A 23854-nucleotide genomic window follows, 5' to 3' on the forward strand; every position below is an offset into this window, starting at 1 on the left:
AAGGGCCAGGTGGGGCAGGAGTCCGACGGGGACCAGGGCAGAGGGAGGGAGTGAGGGATAGGCCGGCCCAGGCGCCACCACCAGGACCTTAAGCCCAAGTCAGCACAGAGGTAGGAGGTCTCGAGGTCCCCCTGTGACGTCTGCAGAGGCAGTCGGGGGACGAGGTGCGGCCGCGGCTCCAGGCGACCGGGGGAGACCCAAGTGAACCCCCCAGATGCCAGCCAGGCGGTTTCAACCCTTGCTTCCAGAACCCTAGTGAGGCAGAGGGGGACACTGACCTTGGGTCAGGAAAGAATGGATTGTTTCTCGCCATCCCACTGTCTGAGGGAGGGAAGGGCCTGGAGCTGCTGCTGAGACACACGAACGCGGTTTCTCAGCAGCTGCGATGCTCAACAGACTTTGGACTTTCCGGCCCGCTTCTCGGAACGGCCTCAGTTTGGAGCGGAAAGGGCAGCGGATCAGCGGGGCCGAGTCCCCTGCAGCCACTCGGCTGCCACCTTGACCTCTTTCTTCCCAGGGGACACCTGCCTGGCCTAGACGGGAAATCCCGGCGTCCTGCCAGGGCCCTGCCCAGATGGAACGCTCTAGAAACGGCCATCGGGGAACGAGAGGCATCACAGAGGCCACACAGCCAGCACGGGGGCTTCCCAGAGCCACAGCCCGTATGGCACCCCCTGCAATAGCCTCTCTCCCCAGTCCAAGGCCCAAGGCCTCTTGCAGCCCCGTTTTCACCAGCAGACTCTCTGCACAAAAAGTTTCCGCACTGCTCACTCATGGGCCAGGGTCCCTTGGCCGGGGGAACCGCGCCCAAGCGCAGTCGGGGCCCCAGGGGATGGACCGGGGCAGGCTCGGCTCCAAGGAGGAAGCAGGCTGGGCAGGCGGGTGGCTCTGGCCAAGGCTCCAGAGCCCATCGGCTGTGGGGCAGGGATGGGGCCCCCCACCAGGGCAGCTCTGAGCATGCATGGAAAACTACACCCTGGAACACCCGGGCGGCTACTGGAAACGCTCTTCCCTTTTCCCCTTCTCCACGTCCAAAGCTGTCTGCTCCCTGAAATGCCCCTTCTGGCCCTGTGAGGCCTGTAACAGCAGAGCAGGGCCCCAGCTGCCCCCTGACCCTCCTGCTGCTCCCCGGTCACGGCCTGGCCGCACTGAACACGGTGACAGTGGCCCGTCTGGGTCACATCCGGGCACAGCAGTGAGAGTCAGAAAGAGAAGAACCGGTAGTTGGCTGTGCCAGGTGGGTGTCCAGTCCACATTGCTGGCTCTGGACGGTAAACCCACTGGGACGTGTCAGAAAAGCAGATCTTCCGGGCTTCCCTGGTGGTGCAGTGGTTGAGAATCCGCCTGCCAATGCAGGGGACACAGGTTCGAGCCCTGGTCCGGGAAGATCCCATATGCCGCGGAGCAACTAAGCCCGTGCGCCACAACTACTGAGCCTGCGCTCTACAGCTCTCGAGCCACGACTACTGAGCCCACATGCCACAACTCCTGAAGGCCGCGCGTCTAGAGCCCGTGCTCTGCAACGAAGAGTAGCCCCCGCTCGCCGCAACTAGAGGAAGCCCGCGCGCAGCAACGAAGACCCAACGCGGCCAAAAATAAATAAATTTATTTTTTAAAAAAGCAGATCTTCCTCGTAAATACATGGAGGCTAGGAGACTAGCTGGGGACCCTCCTCAGGGATCTGGGGGGACCCGGAGGGGGGATTCTGAGAGACCACCAAGCCGCTGTGTGACCACAGGCAAGACCCCTCCCCTCTCTGAGCCACGTTCTCCCACCTCCGAGAAAAGATGGTGGCTGGGGGGCTGGGGTGTCAGAGTTGGAGGCACTCCTCTCCCCTCCCCCCACTTCCCGCTGGTCTGCTGGGAAGTGAAGAGTCAGACCCTGGCCCTTCCACCAAGTCCTAAGAAGGCCTCTGCAGGCCCGCAGGGAGGGTCCCTCCCCTTGGTGGGTCCGCCAGGATGGAGAGGGCAAACCTGGGCCTGCCTGCAATCACCCCCTACCTTCCCATCCCCTCTGGCCGGGGCAGGCATCACTAGTTGATCTCTGTGTTCTCTGTGGCAGAGCTGGGATGGATGATGCTCCAGCTGGAAGACTGGTCTGTGGACTCCGGTTAGAGAAGCAGGTCCTCTTCCTGGGGCAGTTCTGGCCAGCCCTCCACCTACTGCCCAGAGGAGGGGACCGTTCCAGGGCGATCGGGCCAAGCCCCTACCGCTGGGCTGAGGGTCTGGGGTGGAGGTAGGAACACACACACCCTGCTGAAAGGACACAAGTGAAACCCAAGCCCTCCCCCCAGTTCACAAACGAGGGGTCCAGGAAAGGCCTCTGGATGGGGGTGTCCTCAGGCTTCCCCGTCAGTCATGACAGCCCCCCACAAGATGGGGGTTACCGTCTCATCACAAATGAGGACACCAAGGCTCAGAGAGGTAGAGAAAGTTGCCCGAAGAGACCAGCCAGGAAGTGACAGAGCCGGGGTTGGAGCCAGGACTATTCCCGAGAGGGGTCAGAGCAGGGAAGAAACCCAGGCGGGAGCAAGCCTGCGTTCCTCGCCCCTGCCCAGGCGTCCGGCAGCATCTGGGCTGCAGCTCTTGGTCACCCCGAGGGACTGACCTGCCAAGCGGGTGGGTGGGGTGTCACTCCCTGCACCGCCAGCCCCTCCTGTGGCCTATCGGGCTCTCGCTCCCCTCCCCCCATGACCCCTCCCCCGAGCCACCATCTCTCCGGCCTGGACACCCACGGCAGCCCCTCACTGGTCCTGGCCTCCACCCTGGAGCCCCTGCAGTCCACACGGGGCCGGCAGTTTCTAGACAAAATCTCAGAGGCCACTGCCTGCTGAAACGACCCCCAGGGCTTCCCCTCACACTCAGAGAGACCAGAGACCCCCCCACCCTGCCCACCCCTCCCAACACCATCTTCCTCCCACCCCCGGCCCCTCTCCGTCCCACAGGGACACCAAGCACATCCCCTCCCCACCCCCCCCCCCCCCCCAGCACCTCTGCCTGGGCCTCCGATGCCCAGACCTGTCCACACTGGCTCTGCTCACTCCTCGGGGGCCGGCCAGATCGAGGCCACCTCCTCGGAGAGGGGCACTGACCACTGCATCTGAGGGCCTCCGTCCCTCCCTCTGCCGCCATAGCCTCAGACTCATGCCCCTGGAGCAGGTGCACACGACTGGTGACGGTGCAGGGCAAGGTGCGTGCCAGCGTCTGGGCAGCAGGCTGCCCTGGGCTCGTGTGAGGGCACGGACAGGACTGCTGCCCCCCACGTGTCCCGGGGGTCCGGCTTGGCTACTTCAGAGCAGAGAACTGGACTGCAGCCCTTCTGGATGGCGCCAGCCCTGGGTCTGGAGGTGGCCCTGGGCAGGGAGGGCTGGGCTCGGGCCAGCTGTCCAGCCTGTGATGCTCACCTTGGAGTCTGTAGGGCCGAGGGCCCAGCCAAGCCTCAGGGCCGGGCTCCAGGCCTCGGCGTTAATCAGAACCACTGCTGCCCTCCTGGGAGGGGCCAGAGCCGGACGCCCATCCCATCCAAACCCCCCTCCCGGACTGCCAGTCAGATTCCCAAGCTGGAGAGACGTGCAGGGCCCATGGGTGCTCAGTGGCAGGGCACCCAGCCTCCTGCAGCCACCAAGCCCACCAGGGGCGGGGCCAGGACCACGCCTCGGCCGTTGGGCAGCCCCGCATCACATCGCATGGTGGAGGGCCGGACCCTCCAGTGCCGAGCAGGGTAGAGGCCTGCCCTAGTCTCCCTACCAGTGACCCCAAAGGGAAAAGTGAGGCTCAGCTGCCCCCAGGGTCAGCAGGTGAGACCTGAGGCTGGTTTCCCAGCCCCCAGAGGCCAGCTCCGCCAGGACCTGAGGCTGGAAGGGCCCGGAGATGCCCCGGGCAGCGGATCTGTGCCCGGGTCAGTGCTGGGCCCATGCCCCAGGACCCCTGACCCCCAGATGACTCCCATGGGAGTATGGGAGGATGAGGTCCCAGGTCCACCCCAACCGGCTGGGCAACCCCCGAGCTAGAGGTGCCCTCTCGGGGTCTCAGCCTCCCCTGCAAAATGGGGTTGAATCCTGATTCCCGGGGTCCAGGTGCGCGTTCTGTGAGCCGACCCGTGGGGAGGGCTCTGCCCCATGTGTGTCGCTGCTGCTACGATGGGGGGGATGGGAAACGGGGGACAGGAGCAGCTCCGGAAAGGCCAACGTGCCTCGCAGGACAGAACTGCACACCATGACCTGACCGATCACGTGACGGCCGTGAAAACAGCAATCCCAGGAGTCAGCTTACACCTGGTGACTCTGTATTTAAAGGTCCAAAACAACGGGGGCTAAACGAAACTACGCATGAAATACAATAAGACTAATTTTTACAGGAGCAAGGAGGTGGCAGACCCGAAGTTAAGGATGGTGGTTAACCGTCCTTCCTGCTGGGGCCGCCGGGGCCAGGACCCGGGAGAGCAGCAGGTGCTCGTACGTTTCTTTCTGCCCTGTGAGCTAGAAGCTTCTAGTTTGGGGGTTGAATGCTGGCCTCATGAGACTTAAAAATAATTAAAAACTAAATAAATGAATCCATAAAAATAAAAGAGGGAAAACTGATAACCAAGAGGGAAGAAGCAGGGAACGTTAAGGGAAGCCAGACAGATGGTCAATTCCAAGAGTCCCTTCTCTCCTGTCAAAATATCGCCACAAGTTGCCTAAAAATGAGGCGTATGGTGGTGGGGACCGGCGGCTGGGACCCGGTGCCTGAGCGTGAAGCCGGAGGTGAGGGAGACACGGTGGGCGGCGGGCAGGCTCAGGTGGCACGGGCTCACCCACCGAGGGCTGGACGGTGCAGGGGCCCCTCCGAGGCAGCCTGGCGGGGCCGTATCTGAGTTCACTCCACCAGTCCCTAAACGCCTGACCTCAGGCCAGCCCCCCAGGCTCTTGGCCTCAGTCTCCTCATCTCTAGAACGGGACACAACAGTCCCTCCTCGCAGGGATGGGCAGCATCCCGCAGCGGGGCAGGTTGACTTCCGGTCGCTAGACATCCTGGCTTCACCGACGGGGCGGAGGCTGTAGGTAGGAGCCAGTGGGTGACTTGCTGGGTCTCCTTCCCCTGCCGCGGTGGCCACTCTGTTCCAGCAGGAGGCCGTCTGTCAGCCTGGCTCTGGGGGCAAGTGGCGTGGAGGGGAACACGGCCGACACACACGTGTCACCGCAGCAAGTCATCGAGACTCGGGGCTGTCTGCTGGCACTGAGGAGCCTGGTTCATCCTGACAGCAGCAGCCGGCATGGAGGAGGGGCGCGAGAGGAGACCCACAGTGGGAAGGATGACCCAGGTGACATCGGGGGGACTGTCCCTTTACTACCAAAGCCCCTCTCCCGACAGTGAGATGAGCGGGACTCGGGCTTACCGAGCGCTGCTGTCACACCGCGTGACTGGATGTACCCAAAGCACCAGACCGGTCCCCTCCCACCGGCCACAGCTGGGAGCAGAGCTCAGGGCTGCACAGAGGGCAGCGCTGACCTGGTGGCCCCAGAGCTGGGCTTGGGGGGCGGGGGCTGGTGGCTAGCAGGGCCACATCCCCCCGTACCGCTGGCCACACCGCGATGTCACATTCTGTTCCAGAGCGTTTTTAATGACCTCACATCCCTCCCGCATGTGGATAAATCCCACTGCAAAACAGGACAAGATTTCCTTCTCCGTCTCTGAAAGCGAGCGGATAATGTTGTACAGCTGCCCAATAAATGTTTAATGGTGGCATTTGCTGAGAAGACAGCGTTTCATTGTTTTGCCTGTTACAGAGTGAAGCAGTCTTCGCTCCCTAGAGGGAAGGACAAGCCTGGGGAGGGGGGCGAGCTGGGGCTCCAGTGCCCGAGGACATTCTTACAGCCCCCGACACTGCATGTCGTTGGGGACTGTCCTTGGAGGCCCACCTCCCATCCCTGATAACTGGAGGGGGGCTCTGAACCCCAACCTCCCTGCCAGCCGCTGGCCTCCTCCTCGGCAGTCAGGTCTCAGGCTGGCAAGGGCTGTGCTGGGACCGGGTCGGGGCTCCTGGGGGCCCTTGCTCGGCTTTCAGGAGGTGCAGCTCTGCGCCCCCACGCAACGGGGATGCCAGAGGCTGAGGGACCCCTGCCTGGGCCCCGTCCCAGAGCTCGCTGCCCAGCAAAACCCACATCCCCGGGCTTGAAACAATAGAACTTCGTTCTCTTGGTGCTGGAGGCCCCAAATCCTGAAATCAAGGGGCAGGCAGGGCCACACGAGGCTCTGTGGGGAGCCCTCCGCCGTCTCCCAGCTCCCGGGGCCTCCAGACGGTCCTGGGCTTCGCAGCGTCACTCCAGTCTCTGCCTCCGCCTCCATCTCCAGGTTCCTCCTCTGTCCCTGGGTCCCTGCTCCGTGTGCCTCTCATAAGAACACCTGTCTTTGGATTTAAGGCCCACGGGGTAGTCAGGACGATCTCATCTCAAGATCTCTAATTTAATTACATCTGCAAAGACCTTTCCCCAAAGCTCACATTCACAGGTTCCACGGCATACCTTCTTGGGGCCACCACTCAGCCCAGGACACCTGCCCTCCTGCGGGCTCACCGGGGGCCCCATGGGAAGCCAGGGCTGGGAGGCAGCGTCCTCGGGCCTCGCTTTGAGAACTGTGTTCGGGCCACTCCACACTGGCCCTCGCCCCGGGCTCTGACCATCAGCCAAGTGAGCCTCCTTTTCAGAGAGCAGGAAACAGGCCCAGGGCTAAGAAACCTGCTAAAAATCACACCGGCAGCCCAGACCCAGGTCTCTTAGGCCCTTAACCCCGTGCCTGTGGCCTGGGGTCGCGCTCCGGCTTCTCCCCGCACCCCGCCCTGCACACGGCTGCCTGTGACCGGGGTCCGGCGTCCATCTCCGCACCTGACGGTGACTGGTCCCCCATGTGTCCCAGCACCTGTGCAGGGCTGCTGGCATCCCCAAGCACTGACAGAATGAATGAATGAATGAATGGGCGAAGGAATGAATGAGTGAGCAGACGACTCCCTGGGCCCCGTCACCACCTGCTCGGGAAGCTCTCTGGGCCTCAGTTTCCCCGTGTGTAAAAGTGGGGGATGAAGGGCCAGGTGTGGGAGCCGAGGAATCGGAATGCGGAGATTCACACTCGACCTGCCCCAAGCCTCCCAGCCTCCCAGACAGGCGCGGGCAGATTCCCCCATGCAGAGAGGGTCCTTCTCCGCCTCCTGTCCCTCAGCGCTCTGGACCTACTACGTGCCAGGCCCTGTGCTGAGACCGTCACGGCCATCCTGTGAATCCTTACAACAGCCCAGGGAGGGGGCTACCACTCTGACCCCACTTTACCCAGGAGGCCATGGAGGCTGGGGGCGTGCAGAAACTGACCCAGCACCCCAGCACCGCCCCCAGTCGGCCGGGTCACTTCGTCATCCGCCCTCCACTGCAACACAATGTCGAGGGCCCGCTCCGTGCTGGGGAATCACTCTGCCAGCCATTGACCACCTCAGAGCACCACGTGGAGACCAACCAACTGACGTTTACGTGAAAGGGGACAGATGGAGGAAGGGTGGCAGGACGGGGTGTGGACGGAGAAGCGGAAGCGCAGATGGGTGCGCGGATGAGGGCACAGGTGACGGGCAACTGGAAGAAGGGATGGACAGACAGATGGGTGGATGTGTAAGTGGACTGATGATGGGTGCAAGGAAGGATGGGCGGACGGACAGACAGATGGTGGGCTGGATGGGCAGAAGGACAGGTGGGCAGGTGGGTAGGTGAATGGGAGGGAGCGAGTGACGGTGGGGGAGGGGAGGGAACAACAATTAAAGTCCATTAGCTCAGCCAGATGCACATGTTCTGTGGGCAGGTCTAGCCGGCAACGACTGCGACGATCTGGGAGTGCGGCAGAGAGACGTTCAGCTGCGCTGTGTCTTTTTAAAGACCCCCGCCCGCCGCGGAAGCTCCAGCTGGCTACTCACGCCCCTCCTGCCGGGCTGCATCCCGCTTCTCCTGACCACCTCCAGCACGGATTACCTCCCCGCTGCCCCGCGGGAAACGGCCAGTTAAGTTCTTTTTGAACAAACGTGTCCCTTTCCAGCTCTCGTGCCCACAGTGGTAGCGGCAGAGAGAAGCAGACAGAGCGCTCCTTCAAAATTCTGCGCAGGGGTGAGTGACGGGTGAAAGGAAGCGGCCCTCCCGGTGTCTGCGGTGGCGACGGACTCAGGAAGAGTCAACCGGCCACCGTTTGCCACCGTCTGTCAAGCACGCAGCCCGCCTCCTCCATGCCGTCCTCCCGACAGCCCCATTCACAGCTGGGGCCCAGGCTCAGCTGCCGGTGGCAAGCACTCAGGTGTCCAGGGAAGGACGCTGCAGGCCCTGGATGGTGGGGAAGCTTCAGAGGCTCCGTGGTGCCTCCCGGGAGCTCCGTCCCCGTGGCCAGCGTGGATAGGACACGGTCTTGGTGTCGCCAAGGCCAGCGTTGGGTTCTTCCCGCTGCCCCAGGGCTGTCCCCTCCTCCCCGAGTGTGTCACCAAGTGGGGGGAGAGGGTTCTCGGCAGGAGGTTTAATGTAACAGTAGATTCCTTCCCGGGAGGGCCCTGCATGCAAGCAGGTGTCACCTTGTTAGGAGAATGCGAAAGGAATTCACACACTGCGACCACTCTGTTCGCCAGGCGGGGGCCCCACACTGGCCTCAGCTGCCCCTCCTTATTCTGAGGTAGGTTCTGTGTGAGGACGGCCAGAGTGGGGGGACAGGCCAGGCGGAGCCCCATCCGCACCTGCTCCCTCGAGCGAGGGCGTGGCCCACACAACATGCACCGCTTTGAGGCATGAAGCACCCCACCCCACCCAGTGACGGCGGGTCACCAGCCTCGGCTGCCACATCACAGCAGCTCTGGGGTCCTTGAAACAAAGGAAACCAAACTGACCAGGCCTGACTGCCCACCCTCCCCTGCCTGCACGCCCTCCTCCAACACCTCCCAGACAGGAGCTCCCTCCCCACCAGCCTTGCCTCTGCCATGAGGAGCACCCTCCCCTTCTAGAACCTTCTACAGAGCCCCAGGCAGGATCAGGAACACTGCAGGCGCCGCTGCCCCAACTGGTGGGATACCTCCGTTCAGGTGAGAAACGCTTGGGAGTAAGACAGGGGTGATGGTGGCACAACACTGAATGTGTGTGAGCTGCCACCGAACCGTGCACTTCAAAGGGATGAAGCTTACGTGAAGTTTAGTGCAACTCAATAAAAAGCCAGAGAGCACAAGACAGGGTGGTGGGGCTGGGCTAGGACCAGGGAATCAAAGACGGAGGCTGGTCCCTGCTCCCAGAAGCACTCAGCCCAGTGAGGACCCAGAGCCCAGCCCACCACCCGGACCCAGCACGGCGTGTGTGCAGACGTCCACGCGCCTAGGGCGCCACGACAGGCCCCCACCCGCTCCTAAGGCTCCTGTCCCATGCCATCTGCATTCACTCCCACTGCTGCTGTCACAAAGCACCACAGTGGCCCCAAGCAACACGGGTTTACTATCTTGCAGTTCCGGAAGGTGAGAAGTCTGCAATGGGTCTTAGGGACTAAAATCAAGGTGTCAGCAAGGCTGGCTCCTTCCGGAGGCTCCAGGGGAGGATCCGTTCCTCTTCCAGCTTCTGAGACGACCCGCGTTCCTTGGCTCATGGCCACATCACTGCAACCTCCTTCCTCTGACTCTGACCCTCCTGCCGCCCTCTTACAACTACGTTTCTATAGATGTAAGTACATCTATAAAAACGCAACCTGCAGAGAACCGTTTCCCTGTCACACAGGGTCCAGGAATTAGGAGGTGGATGTATCTTTTGGGGGGCCACCTGTCGGCCCCCCACCCAGCCGGCAGCCCATGGGCGTTCACAGAGTGTCAGGGGCTGCACTAAATCACGCTGCACAGTGTACGGGCTCACGGCAACCTTGCGTGGCAGGGAGAGCTTTCCCAGCCTACAGAAGAAGAGACAGAGGGTCCAAGAGCTTCCCTGCCTAAGGTCACTCAACGAGCAGGTGGCTGACAGATGAGACCTCCGCCGGTGGGGGGCGCCTTGGCTTCACCTTTCAGTTTCAGCCGCAGAGAGGGTCTCACAGTCTCCTCCTTCCCAGCCATTCCCAGCCGTGATGATCCCTCAGTCTGGAGGGCCGGCTCCGGCTGCGACAAGGACCCACATCCCCACACGCTGAGCTGGGTGGCTCCCCAGGGATCACCCCCACCGCGCACACACATCACTCCTGATCCCCCAGCCAGCACCAGGGTGCGGCTCTTAGATTAAGTCTCCTATTCGTCAGCCTCTGAGAAGCATGATTGGGGCTTTTGTGGAAAATCGGCTCCTTATGCACAGAGCAAGCGTTGTGAAAAGGATCATTTTTCTAAAGGACCATGTTGGGCTCCTATCCAGCCACGAAAGAAAAGAGGAAGAGATTCTGCAGGGCTGCAGGCTTGGTCTGTGGGTTTTCAAAACAGAAAAGGGTTTGGCTAAAGGAACACCTTCTGCTAATTAACAACACTGTGAGACGCTCTTAAGGGAAGGGAGTGTTTTGTGTCAGCGCCGGTGGCTCCCAGAATGGTGAACTGCCCGTGAAAACTCAACCTGTACGGCGCACGAGGAGAGACGATTCAAACGCGTTGTGCTACAGGGGGCGGTCGGAGCCGCCTCCCAGGCTCAGGGTGGGTGAGCCGTGTGAAGTGATGGAGGTCCTGTCCCCAGGGGGCTGCGGAGGGAAGGGACCCTGGGAAAGTTCTGGATTGGGGCTCAAACAAGGAGGGAGAAGAAACACAGGGCGGGGACGGGGCGCAGGGGAAACCGAGCGATACAGACGAGGAGGAGATGCAGGTGAGCCTCTTCCTGCAAAGGCTCTGCTCCTGCCGGGAGGCCCTGCCTCTTCCTTTTGTCTGCAAACACCTCCCCCCATCCCCTTCACTTCCCCCTCCCCCGTGTGCAGTAAAGGGTTAACTCGGCAGACCTGGGCCGCCCACACCCTGCACATTCAAGGAAGATCAGGTCCTGGTCCGTTGGCTCCCGGCAGGGACCTCTGTGCCCTTGGGATGTCCTGCTGATAAGAGCATCTTTGTCTACCTGGGGGGCCCTGGGCCCAGCCACAGAGTCTGGGAAATGGTGGGGTTTATGGTGGGGCCACCGCTCGACCTCTGCAGGGGCTGGAGGCTAAGGTCACCCACGTGGGCAGTCAGCCACGTCTACATGACCCACCCCAAACGAGAACCTGGGCACCAAAGCTCAGGGGGGCTTCCCTGGCTGGCAACCCTCACCCATGGCATCACACATCGTTCTGGGAGAACGAAGCACTGTCCATGCAACTCCTCGGAGAGAGGAGACCTGGAAGACTCATGCATCGTCCCTCCTGGACGCCAGTCCATGTGCCTTTTCCATCTGCTAATTTGTATCTGGTTCCTTTTGCTGTAATAAACCAGAATCTTGAGTAGAGTGGCTTTGCTGAGTTCTCTGAGTCCCAGCGAATCGTCAGACCCGAGGGTGGTCTTGGGGGCCCCCGATGCACCCTGTTACATCACTGCAACGAACTATAGTATGTGTTGAGCCCTTCCGTGGGCCAACACTGACCTCGGGATTTACGTGCCTCATCTGGATGAACCCTGAGGAGCCCCCTGGGGGAATCCCCATCCACCAACTCAGAGAGGGGCTTCCCACACAAGGCACACAGCCAACAGGATGCAGGGTTTACGGCCGGGTCTCACCAACTCCGCAGCCCAGATCGCAACCCTCTCTGCTCACCATCGCCCTAAGGGTCTCCATTCCCCATCCAGGGGGCCACTGTGCCCACACACTGCCCGGGCGGCTCCCGGAATAGGGAGGCGAGAGGGCAGGTTTCCAAGTTCACCTGCCAGCCTCGGAGAGCACCACGGGAGCAGCCTGGGAGGCACCTGGGTCATGGGGCGGGGGCCCTGGGACCATGGGGGCGGAGAGGTCAGGGGAGATGGGGGGATGGGGGCGAGAAGGCCAGGAGGGAGGGCACCGCCCCATCCCCCAGGAGCCTCCACACTGATCAGAGGTCACTCGCCCGCTCTCAGGCCCCTCACCACCTTCTAAGCCACCGGCAGACCCTATGGCTGGCTGTCAACCCTCAGGGAAACTGAGGCTCCAGGAGCCTGCAGACAGGGCGGTCCCAGCCTCGGTCACGGGCCTCGGGCACGGCAGGGCACGGCGTGGGGAGCCTGGCACGGTGCTCAGGCCACCGCAGGACCGAGTCCAAGCACAGCCAGCTGGCTCGTCCGCCCCAGGGGCACCGCGGGGCTCCCTGGCAGCAGGCCCCTGTTTGGGAGGATGTTTAACGGATTGAGAGAAAAGCTCACGTTACGTGACAAAGCAGAGAAAATGACTAACTTCTGTGGCAGGTCTTCATTCCCGCCTACGTGTACATGTAGACACGCGCACAGGTGGAGAATGTGCTGGAACGGGTAAGAGGCAACCCAGAACACCGCCTGTCGTCCCGGGCTAGCGGGGGAAAGAACGGACGACCGTTTCTGGGAAAAACACAAGAAAATCCACATACTGTCTTTGTATCCAGAAACAACTCGCTTTTCTCAATTAAACATTTTTAACGTGTCCTTATTACAGACAAAAGCTACAATGAAAACCAGCCCATGCAACTGGGGGCCTCACAGCTGAAGTTCTACAACATAGGCTGGGTGGTGGGTACAGGGGTTTCGTCTTAATGTTATTCCTTGTACCCTAAACGTGTTATAAATATTCTCGAATATGTGTTTAATAGCAGCTTAAAAACATTTTCAAACAGCCTATCCTTCAGCTGACGTTAAAAAAAAATCCGCAATTCAATGAAATTTCTGAGTCCTTGGAGAACCCAACAGAGAAAGAGGTTCTGGGTGGGTTCCCTAGTATTTGCGTCTGTTCCGGTGACCCTCTGGACCTGGGCAAACAGCCCCACCAAGGGTCCCACTGCAGTAGGCACCCTGGTCCTGGGACCCCCCAGCCCACGAATGTGCAGCGCCCCCCTCCACGACAACACCAGGGTGAAGCCCCTCCGTAGTTCCACCACCCTCACAAAGTCGCCTGCACCCAGCCAGGTGCGACCCCATCCACTCCACCCGCAGGAGGAGCTATTTCTGCCCTCCCAAGCTTCTCATCCCCACCCTGCTAGCCCACAATCCCCAGGGACATCGAGGAAGGGAGGGCCCGTGCCTGTCCTCACCGGATACGGAACCTGGTCTCCCTGACCCCAATCCATGGGTCAGAATACACAATGACCAGTCCTTACCTGGGGTGCCGCCCCGTCCCCCTCCCCCGTGGCCGGCATGCCCCCATCCCCCCATCTCCCCTGACCCCTCCGCCCTCACAGTTCCAGGGCCCCTCGCCCCACGACGTCCACGTGTCAGGGACGAGAGATCAGACCAACGGGGGCCATGGGATTCTCTGCAATCCAAGCAGAATTAAAGTTGAGTGGAGAGATTCCTGCCGGGAGGCCTGCAGCCCCAAGCAGACAGGTCCCCTGGCTCGGCCCCATCACAGCAAACAAACACTGCTACTTCATGCGAGGCAAGACCCACTTCTGATGTGTGGAGAGTGCATTTAGGTAGGCAATGATCTGTGAAAGGATTAATCTGCTGATCTTATTACCTAAATCGAGAGAGATTTTGCAGCCATCAGTAACACGCTGCAAGATTTCCCCGGTGGGAGCTGAAGCCTCTCCCCTCCTCCCCGCCCCCTCCAGCCGCTGCCAACAGGCAACCCGACAACACGCTGAAAATTCATGAGAAAGACACAGGGCAGACGGTGTCTGCTCAAAACTCCAATATCTGTGACAGGGCACGTGGGTGGCGGATGAAGATGAAAGGGCAGGCACTCAGCAGCGCGCGTTCCGCGAAGCTCACCTGATCCCTTTGGTCTGAGCCAAGTTGTGCAGGGAGAGCCTCGACACAGCCGAGATGACCTGGGGGGAGACGAAAAGATGCTTCTGTAATTTCACCGGAAAGCCTGAAGTCATCATAAAACTGTAATGAAGCGTTTTGTAGGTGTCGAGAACAGTTCACTGAGCCCGTTTCATCTTGGTAAACAATAACAAAAAAAACACAGCGTAAGATTTTTTAGGCAAGACACCTCTTTTGTATTTGTCGTGCAAAATATGTCATTTTGGTGCACTAATGTTTGCCGAGGGCTGCTGCACGCCCGGCGCGGCGCCCTGGAGAGGAGCAGGGCTGGGCTCACAGCCCCCCCTCTGCCGACTCCCGGGGCTCCGACATCAACCACTCCCTGAGTCTCGTTCTCCCCCAGGAGAGGGTCTGCCTCATCGGGGCCACTGAGAGTCTGTCTGCTCAGACATCATGCCTACAAAGTGCTCACCCCAGGCTCCTGTTCTGCAAGTTACCGTATGATTAATAACAACTCCTGTTCCGAGTAGGTGCTGATGCATTTCAGAGATGGGGAAACAGTGGCCCAGAGAGGTCAAGAGATTTCCCCAAGGTGACACAGCAGCCCGGGGCACAGCGTAGAGGCAAACATCCCAGCATAATGCTCCCTTCCCCTCCAGCCCCTCCTCTCTCCAGTATGACCATTTAAACAGATGCCCGGCGCCCTGGGGGGTCGGGGTGTAGAGGGGAAACGAAGCAGCCCAGCTTCAGATTTCATGAGGGGATCCCAGCAGGCTCTCCCCAGACCGACAAGACTTGTCAAAGTCAAATTCCCGAAGTGCCCGGCGAGAAGCACTTCCAATCTGCCGCCCCTGCCCCAACCCGGTCCTGCCCCGTGTCCAGCCCCCTCCAGACACACAGGCCCCGCCCAGCTCCCAGCCTCAGAGGCCTCAACGCGGCCGGCCGTTCCACAGATCTCCAAAATGACCAGTGGCAAGCAGGGATGAGGCTCCACAGATGGTCATGGGGTAATGGAGGCCGGGAGAGGGCGGTGACTGACCCCGAACACAGAGCACCACGCACTCGAGAATGACTCACAACTCACACAAGCTGCTCACGATTCCCGGCAGGACTGACGGGGCACCTGCCGTGCCAGACACTTGAGCACCGAGGAGGCAGGGGCAAGCCTCGACCCTGAGAGCCAGCTGCGTGTGCACGGGTGCGGGTGTGGGTGCGCGTCTGAGGACGGGGAACATGAACGTGGCCCGTGATGACCATTTGCTAAAGTCACAGACACCCTCTGCTGAGCGCCGGCTGTCTCAGAAACTGAGTCTGACGGGCCTTTCATGGCCATCATCCCAGCGAATCCTCACACCCCTAAAGGCCAGGCCTGCCGTGCACACTTGGGAGACGGGAAAACTGAGGCTAGGTCACCTTCCCGAAGTCCCCCATCAGGGACACAGGCCTCCGACTTCCTTGTGGGCAGCTCTCCTTCTAGCAGGAATTTCTTTTTAAAAAGGAGGAGGAGAGAACCCCAAACCATACAGAAGGGCCCTTTCTCAGCTGGCGAGACGGCAGATTGGGCCAACAAGCTGAGTGCTGTGCGCTGTCTTCCGGTAGGGGTTCTATTTCAGGGGCCGGGACGCACGGAAGTTATGAATGCAAAGAATGACAGGGTTCTTCTGTGTTTTCTCAGACAAGACTCAATGGGTTTATTGTGCAGCTGGCCCAGCCAGGGCTCCCACACTTGTGTGCTCCGAGAGGCCTTTCACAAACAATGAGCAACTTGGCTTCTGCCGTTAGTCTTGGCTTTTAAGGGCTCTAAATATTTAGGAAGAACAAAAATTAAAGCAATGTTGCTTGATGGCCTTATAGTTACTAGATAGAATGCTGGAAGTGTTAGGGCCAAAGGGCTTAGCAACTAGAGGGCACACACGCCACCCCTCTCCTACGCCTACCGTGGCAGACATCGCTAATCAACTGCCGCACTCCTCCGCGTGGAGCCAGACACAGGCCTAGAGTCAGTCCTTCCTGCGGAGCCCACACGAGGCACCAGCAGCCCGTCAGCATCGGCACAGGAGACGAAACCTGTCTGCCAACCTGCAGTCAGGGCCGAGGCCGAGTCTCATACAGGTGGAGCCCAGGACAGGGAGGAACTGCCACAGCGGAGTGAGCTGAGGCCAGGAGACCGGTCCCTGTGTCCACGTGTCCACAGTCCTAGCGGACAGAATGGCTTCTCCTGCTGCCAGGACCACAGCAAAGCTCAGTCCTGAGCTCTCAGTCGCTTTGCTCCAGGCTGGAACCTGTCACTAGCAGTCTGTAAAGGGCTCCGCTCTGGATGTGTATCACCAGACAGGAGCAGCTCCTTAAACGGGGTTAGCAGGATTAACTGTCCCAGCTCTGCCGGAGGTGCCCTGCCCCTCGCTCCGCGTGGGCTGTGCTTTTCCTGGCTGGTGTCTGTGCAAGAAGGGAAATCTCAGGTCTCACCAGGGGGGACCTCACTCCAGTGACCAGAGGCCCAGGGCAGGGGCTGCTAGGGAACAGACGTGGGACCCCTCAGAGCCGTGGGGTCAGATGAGGGGCACTGGCCCCGCGTGAAAGGTTAGGGGCGCGGGGGGCGCGAAGCACCTCAGCGGCTTCCCGAGGCGCCTTCAGCCGGTGCCTGCCCCACTCCCAGGATGGAGGAGCTGGGCTTCCCCAGAGGCATCACTCTCCCGGCCCACAGTCCCTGCCAACTCCTCTGAAAACGTAAATGTCAATGGATGACATTTCCCCAACTTTTATCTCCATTTCTCATCTGCATCCCTGATAATGAATGAAAAGACACGGCACCTGCTCTCCCTCCTCCCTCCCTCTTCCCCTTCCCTCCACATACAAGCGGCTCAGACCTTTGGGCTCAGCGATCCACCAACTGTTCCCGCCTGGGCCCACGGAGCCTCAGCTCCAGGCAAACAAAGAAACGTGTGTGCAGGGGCCGGGCAGGGGATTGACAGGAGAAGGGTGTGCGCCCACGGGGACCAGTCCTGCTGGGAGGAGAAACGTGCACGGCCAACTCCCCAAAACCGCAGCTGTCTGTGCTGTTCACTTGCATCTACGTCTTGACTGTGACTTTTAATGTTTCAGCTCCTTTAAGACTCGGTGAAGGAACAAGAACGGGTGTGACAGCCCAGAGGCTGGGAGGCCGGGGTCCGGGGTCTGGACCCTGGACGGCAGTCTTGGCCCCGTCCCCACCAGGCGTGGCCTGCTTCAACCCTGCAGCTCTCCACCCGGCCTCCATCCTGGCAGGCAGATTCCCAGACACCGGTGGCCAATCAGCTTCCACACGTGCAGGGGAGGAGCTTTAGAGTGCAGACCCCCGGGCCCAGGCCAAAGGCTGGGACAGAGGTGGCGGCTCCTCCTCAGAAGGTGGCCCAAGCAGAGCATGTGTGGGGCTCGGCCGGGGGCCACCGGGGCGAGTCTGGGCTGCAGCCAGATGGTCTGCTGGGGAGGAGGAGCCCAGACAGTCCTGGGTTCAAATCCGGCCCCCCTGCCTCAGTTTGCCTGTCTGTGAAATGCGGGAGAAAAGCGCGTCTCTCATATGGCTCTGCTGGACTCGGCGGAACGTGTGTCAGGTGGCTGGCCTGCAGCAGGTGCTCACAGACGGCTCACAGAAGGGGGTTTTGCACAACCAGGGGAGCGAGGAGATCCACGCAGTGATTAAGGGTTGCCTCACCCACCCCCCATTCGGATGAAAACACAGGAAGAGGGCAAAGCTCCTGGCTTCAGGCTCGCGCCTTTGTTAGGACTTAAGAAGAGCAGTTCAGGACGAGGGCTGAAGAGGCAGACAGAGACCAGAGGCCGAGGGAGAGGTGGAGAGATGAGGAGACAGACAGAGAGGGGATCTCGGACTCCGAAAAGCAGCATCATTCAGGGGTCTCCAAGGGGAGACAGGGAGGACAGCCCGAGGCCTCCGGGCAGCTCTGGACCCGTTACCCCTTTGCTGAAGCCTCTGCTGAAACCTGCACGGGGAAGCAGCCAGACAGCGGCCTCAAGGGCCTGGCCCCGAGTGGGCGGAGACGGCTCTGGGCTGCCGGGCTTGCCAACCCTCCTCTGCTCGGGTCGTCCCTGGGCTGCAGGAGGCCCAGCCATAATCAGTCAGCCTCCTGCCCAGCAAGGGCTGTAACTCAGGTGAGGACTCACCTTCTACTGCTCCGGGGCAGAGTTTGCAAACTGCAGGTGTTGACCCACTGGTGAGGCGTAAACTTGGACGGGTCCTAACGGCATTTTTTCAGTGAAGTAGGATAGGATGGGATGGAAAAGGATGGGACGGGACGGGAAGGGATGGGATGGGGTGGGATGGGATGATATGGGATGGTAAGGGGTGGGGGTGGGGGTGGGGGGGATGGGATGGGATAGGACAGGACAGACAATACCAGAAAAGAGAAGTAAATTAAGTAAGATCTCATGAAAAGTTTGTTTCAGTCTAGAGGACATGAAGAATTTTAGCTTCTCTGACTTAGTCACTCATCAAATGTTTAATGCACGCTGCTAAGTGCAGGCACCGTGCCTCGTGGTCGGGACGTAACAGAGGGTGGATCAGATTCAGGGCCACTTTGCTCCCCAACAGGCGCCATCTCAGAGCTCCGAGAGCCCCAGGAGGCTCCCTCCCATGAGATAGGCTGGACTGAAATTGTGGCCCCATTTTACAGACAGGAATTCAAAGCCCAGTGACCCACGGACTCGCTCAAGCTTACACAGTCAGCTGTGGCTCTGAGAGGAGAACTTTCTGTTATCCACCCCGCTGTACCTTCGGTGGGGTGGGGGAGGGGTCCGTGACATGTCTCCCAGCCTCCATGCTTTCCCCTTTCCCTACGGGGCGAGCAGAGGCCATGGTTCCAGGGGCTCCATGCAGACAGCTTCAGGCATCCCAGACAATCGACACCTTTCATGTCCCATGGTCAGCTTTTCCAAGCTCTTCTGGGGCTGGCATCACATCTGACCTTCAAAACCAGGCTCTGAGCTGCCTCTTCCCATTTCACAGGTGAGAAAAACTGCAGCTCACCGAGTTTACATGATGGCCTAAATCACAGAGTGACTTTAAGAATGCTCAAAGAATATCTGGGGATTTGGGTGGGTGTGTGGATGAGCCAGACATGTAGATGGGTGGGTGAATGGGGGATGGATGGATGATCCGTTGATTGGATGGGTGGACAGATGGACAGACAGACAGATGGCTAGGTGGATGATGAATGGATGAATGCACGGACGGATCGACAGATGGGTGGATGGGTGGACGGACAGATGGACAGACAGGATCAACGGCAAAGGCTCCAATGAGAACCTGCCTCCCAATCCCCACTTCTTAGTTATGAGAACCTGAGCTACTGTTTATTGAGCCCTTACTAGGTGTCATAGGATTAGCATGACACAAACATGCTTCCTGCGTGGAAGGTTCTCTCCCCCCAACTCTCCACTTACTAGATGCAGACGCTGGGGACTAGAGAGCACACGAACCCTGCCCCAGGTCACCCAGCAATAAGTGGCTCACTTAGGAACTGGACCCAGTCTGTGTCAGCCGATCCCGCGCTCCCATCAGCTGAGCCATACTCCACACGGGAGGCCGCGGTGGGCAAAAGGCCCCCCAACTCCTCTCCAGGCCCAACCAGACCACATCTTCCAGCCTCGCCTGCAGTTACTGGGAACAGACATCAAGCAGGCTGCTTTGCAGACCTAGCTCACGAAACCGCCCTGCTCCTGGGGTGACCTTGAAAGCCCCACTTAAAGGTGGCAAAGCCGCCATCAGCCTGGATCCCAGAAGGCCTGCGTGGAGCAGAGGCCACACACGCACGCACGCACTCTCTGCCCGCTGGGAAACTCTCCGAACGGTTCCGCCACCTCCCGTGTAAGCCAGCCCAGCCCAGGTCTATCCGTCACGGCAGCTCTGCCGTCATCACACAAAACATCGCCGCCCTGCAACTCAAACTGTGAACCTAAGCATGGGCAGAGACGATCCAGTGCAAGAACAGAGATGGCGGGCTTCCCCGGTGGCGCAGCGGCTGAGGGTCCGCCCGCCGATGCGGGGGACGCGGGTCCGTGCCCCGGTCCGGGAGGATCCCACGTGCCGCGGAGCGGCTGGGCCCGTGAGCCATGGCCGCCGCGCCTGCGCGTCCGGAGCCTGTGCTCCGCAACGGGAGAGGCCGCGACAGCGAGAGGCCCGCCTACAGAAAAAAAAAAAAAGAACAGAGATGGCTACAAGTCGGCCTTTAAAAGGGCCGGACGGCTGCCCAGTCGCTGACAAGTGGGCTTCCTGCCCCAGCTCCCCTCGGTCATTAGGAATCATTAAGCAGGAACTGCACAGACCAGCAAGACTTTCTTATCAGCCAGAACCACTCATCTGCGAACACACCAGCAGCTCCGAGGAGACAAAACGGGCCAGATGATCAAACTCATTTAAATACGTTGCCCGGAAACTCACCTATCGGGGAAATCTACAGCTAACGCGGCCGCATATTTAGAAGCAAATCATTATAAACTGCTTTCTCAGCTCAGCCGGCATTGCCCTTCCTTTTTTCCTCTTTCCGCATCAAGAGCAAAAAAGGTCAGAAACACTTGTGCTGTTGCGTTCGGAATGACAAGCGGCCGGCAAGGAGTGATTCATTACGAACCACGGGCAACCACAGCTCCGTGTTCAAGCTCTGCCACTAGAAGGCCGGGAAACAAAAGCCAGTGGGGAGCACGGTCACCTCTTAGCCGCCACCTTCTGCACAGCAGTGTCGCGGTACCTAACAGATGGGGTTTTCCTTCAAGGGTGCCAAAAGGATGCGGGGAGATGGGAGGGAGCCAGACCCCAAGCCCCAAGACAGCGATACAGAATGAAAAAGAAAAAAATGCCACTCACAGAGCCAAGTGACCCGCAGCAACCTGGGAGGGGAGTGCTCGGAGGGAGGGTCTGGTAGCCTTTAGAGGGTCGGAGCTTGAAAGTGATTTAGGAGGAAAGAAAGAGTTAGGCTAAGAAAGCAAAGACTGTGGATATCTCAGAATTGGCCCACTGCTCTGTCGTGCCCTTGAACTGAGCTTTCAGTGAGATCTGAAACAATTCCCCAAATCTAGCTGCACTTCCTCTCTCGGTGGGTCCAGATTAAGACCTTCAAATGCAGGGAGAAGAGACCACCCCGAGCCTCAGCGGCCAGCAGCCCAAATCTTCACAGCTCGGACTCTGTAGCTGCTGACGTCTACGACCCAACACAGAGGGATCCCTGAACCCCGGGCCCTCTCGGACCTGTGACGGTGGGCTCACACCGCTCTGCCTACAGGGCACCTCCAGCGGAGCCAGCGCCTGGCAAGCCCTCAGCTCCCTCTGTGCGTGGACACTCCTCCATCTCCACGGCCACACCCACCACGGGGGCTGCCCTGCTCTTACTTACAAGTTGAGAAAACTGAAGCCCAGAGAGGGACGGTGACAGGACCAAGGTCTCACCGCTGGTGGCGGGGACCGCACTGGAGCTCAGCTCCTAAAACACATAGGAGGCCCCGCAAAAGCAAGGACGCTGAGCACGTTTCCCAGCCACCTCCCCGGGGCCAGGAGACAGCCCTGGCCCCCACTTTACCCAAGGTGGGTGCTCAAGGAGGACAGGCTGGACCCTGGCTCCGCTCTCTGCTCGGCCCTTTCTCTGAGCGTCCACCCCACCCCCCGGGCCTCAATTTCCTACTGGGAATGAAAGGCTGTGACCTAGTTTGGCGTTCCCCTGGCTCTGATCACATCTGAGAGTCCCGGGCCACGGCACACAGGACAGACCCAAAGGGCCTGGTGAGGCCCCTGGTGAGGGGGCCAAGCAGAAGCCCCCAGGGACGTCACAGCTGTAAACGGTCCAGGGCCAGGAGCCTGGAGAGGAGGACGGCACGTGGCCCGGGGCCTCTGAGACCAGCTGACCACTACACTGAGCCCAAGAGGGGAGATGGCAAGGGGGCAGGGGCCACCGCCGTTCCTCCCCGTGTTCTCTGCCGCCAGTATCCCTGCCCTCTCTGTGTCTCCGAGGCTACGCTTGGCGGGGGGTTGAGATTTAATATCCCCTCCGTCCTGACACCCTCCGGAGACCTGGAAGAGGAGGGCCAAGCGGCGGCCCCCGTCCCCCGGCACCATCCCCTCCCCACTGCAACAAGCTAAGGTGGCCAGCTGCCCTGGCCAGTGTGTAAGGGTGATGGGCCAGCGCCTATAACTCCAGAGGAGAAGGAAGCCCACGACCCAGCCAGAGCAGGAAACGCCGGGGGCAGCACTCCATAACCCTGGGAACCAGGAAAGAGGCTGGAAGGGAAGCTGGATCCAGGTGTCCTCATGGAACACAGCGAGGGGTCAGGTGTGAACGGAGCATGCAGAGCCGCCCAGCCATGAGGCTCAGGGGCGCCTGCAACACACAGTGTCCATCCAAGAGTCCCTGGGCACCGGCTATCTATGGTCCCTGATCCACAACGTCGGGGCAAACGCTCTGTGATTCACAGGGCTGGGAGAGGACCAGGGAGACCCTGAGCTGGAGCTGTTCCCAACGAGGAGGGTTTGCAGGAATCGGTCAGGAAACGTAAAATCCTTAGTGGAAGGAGCTTGGCGACCACCTGGTCCAAATTCTTCAATCTGCAGATGGGAAACCTAAAACCCAGCTAGGGAGATGTAAGTGATTTGCAAAGGCCACCCAGTAGCTTCCAGGCAGAGCCAGCCGGGGAGGCAGGGACGCCACTTGGAGCTCCAGGTCCCTGCCCTGACCGTCTTCACTGACAACCTCAGCTAACGTGCATCCAGGCCTCCCCCCGGCCAAGTCTTTACCAGGCTTATTTCTGTTTATTCCCCCAAACGCCCTCCCCACCGGGAGACACTCCTGCCAAACTTCCCATTTCACGGAGAAGCAACTGAGGCTCGGGGATTCACAGATGACAAGTGGTGAGTAGAGGTGGACGCAGGTCATCCATCCAGCTGCGGGGCCCCAGATCTTCACCCGGACCCTGCCCCAGCAAGGCTGGTTCATCCACCCAACCTGAGGCCAACAGACAGCAGCGCAGGATCACAAACCCCAGAAGAGCAGTGTTGCTAAGTGAGGCCCTGAGGCCCGGAAGCCCGCCCACCACAACAGCGGCTTTGGGAGCCTGATGGGGCGGGTCCCCCCAGGCCACCACTCATCGTCTGTGAATGCGGCTCACCATCCCTCTCGACACTCCCTCCCACCTCCCTGTTAGCACAGCTGCTGATGGAGCTGCCAGGGCAGCAGGAGGGGAGCACAGGCTGGGCCTCCCCTCCCCCATCTGGCAGGTAAGAGGTGGGATGAAGGTGTGTCAAAACGTAGGCGGCATCTCAAAGCCAGCTGCAGACAGGCAGCGACACAGCTCCCCGCTGATCCGGGGCGAGGCCACAGCACCACGAGTCACTGCCCCGAAGGTAGGAGCGTCCCAAGGGCGGCCCAGGGCTGCGACGCCCACACACTTTACAGAACAGCACTGGGCAGGGTGGGAGGAGCCCTCATCCCAGGAGGAGGCCATGCCCTCCCGAAAGGCCCCCCCCCCCCCCCCCCCCGCTACACTTTTCCCTTCCCTCTTCCTAGTGGCGGAGACGGTGAACCAAGGGGCCAGGCAGCAGGCGTCTACAGGTCCCCGGGGCCCACCCCAGACACACCTCCCTCTGCTTTTGCATCGACTCCCGCCTCGGCACGTATGGTTTGGCCCCAGCACAATCCCGTGGGGTCAGGACCATCCTCCCCGATTTCCAGATGAGGGGATTGCGACCTCACTTGCCGGGGACCCAACTGTAAGAGGCGGCTGGCTCCAGGCTGTCCAACCCCAAGCCCTTTCTAAGAGGCGTCTTCTGCATTTTCACACCCTCCTCAGACTTTACGTAGCTGCTGAGAAACAGGGAGTGGATTCTGTTTTCCTCCATCCCGTCCTAGAACTGCACTGGGGGACACTGGGTACTGAGGTGGTAGCGGTCTTCCAGCACACAGTTCCGAGGGATGCCAAGCCACAGCCCCTGGAGGCGGGGGATCCACACCCCCTGGGCAACCTGGCAATGCTGCCGAGTCTCAGCCCGTGAGCAGCG

The 23854-nt window shown here is 60.3% G+C and overlaps 1 protein-coding gene across 3 annotated transcripts in view; it reads right to left on the bottom strand.

Annotated features, from left to right (window-relative positions):
• Positions 1-23854, bottom strand: part of VAV2 (vav guanine nucleotide exchange factor 2) — a 178783-nt gene that overhangs the window by 68314 nt on the left and 86615 nt on the right. For all 3 annotated transcript variants that reach the window (XM_032634005.1, XM_032634004.1, XM_032634006.1), the window contains exon 3: positions 13825-13883. In XM_032634005.1, coding sequence (XP_032489896.1) covers positions 13825-13883 — 59 coding nt within the window. The remainder of the gene's footprint in view (positions 1-13824; positions 13884-23854) is intronic.

Source organism: Phocoena sinus, chromosome 6, assembly GCF_008692025.1.
Source record: "Phocoena sinus isolate mPhoSin1 chromosome 6, mPhoSin1.pri, whole genome shotgun sequence".
Lineage (NCBI taxonomy): Eukaryota > Metazoa > Chordata > Mammalia > Artiodactyla > Phocoenidae > Phocoena > Phocoena sinus.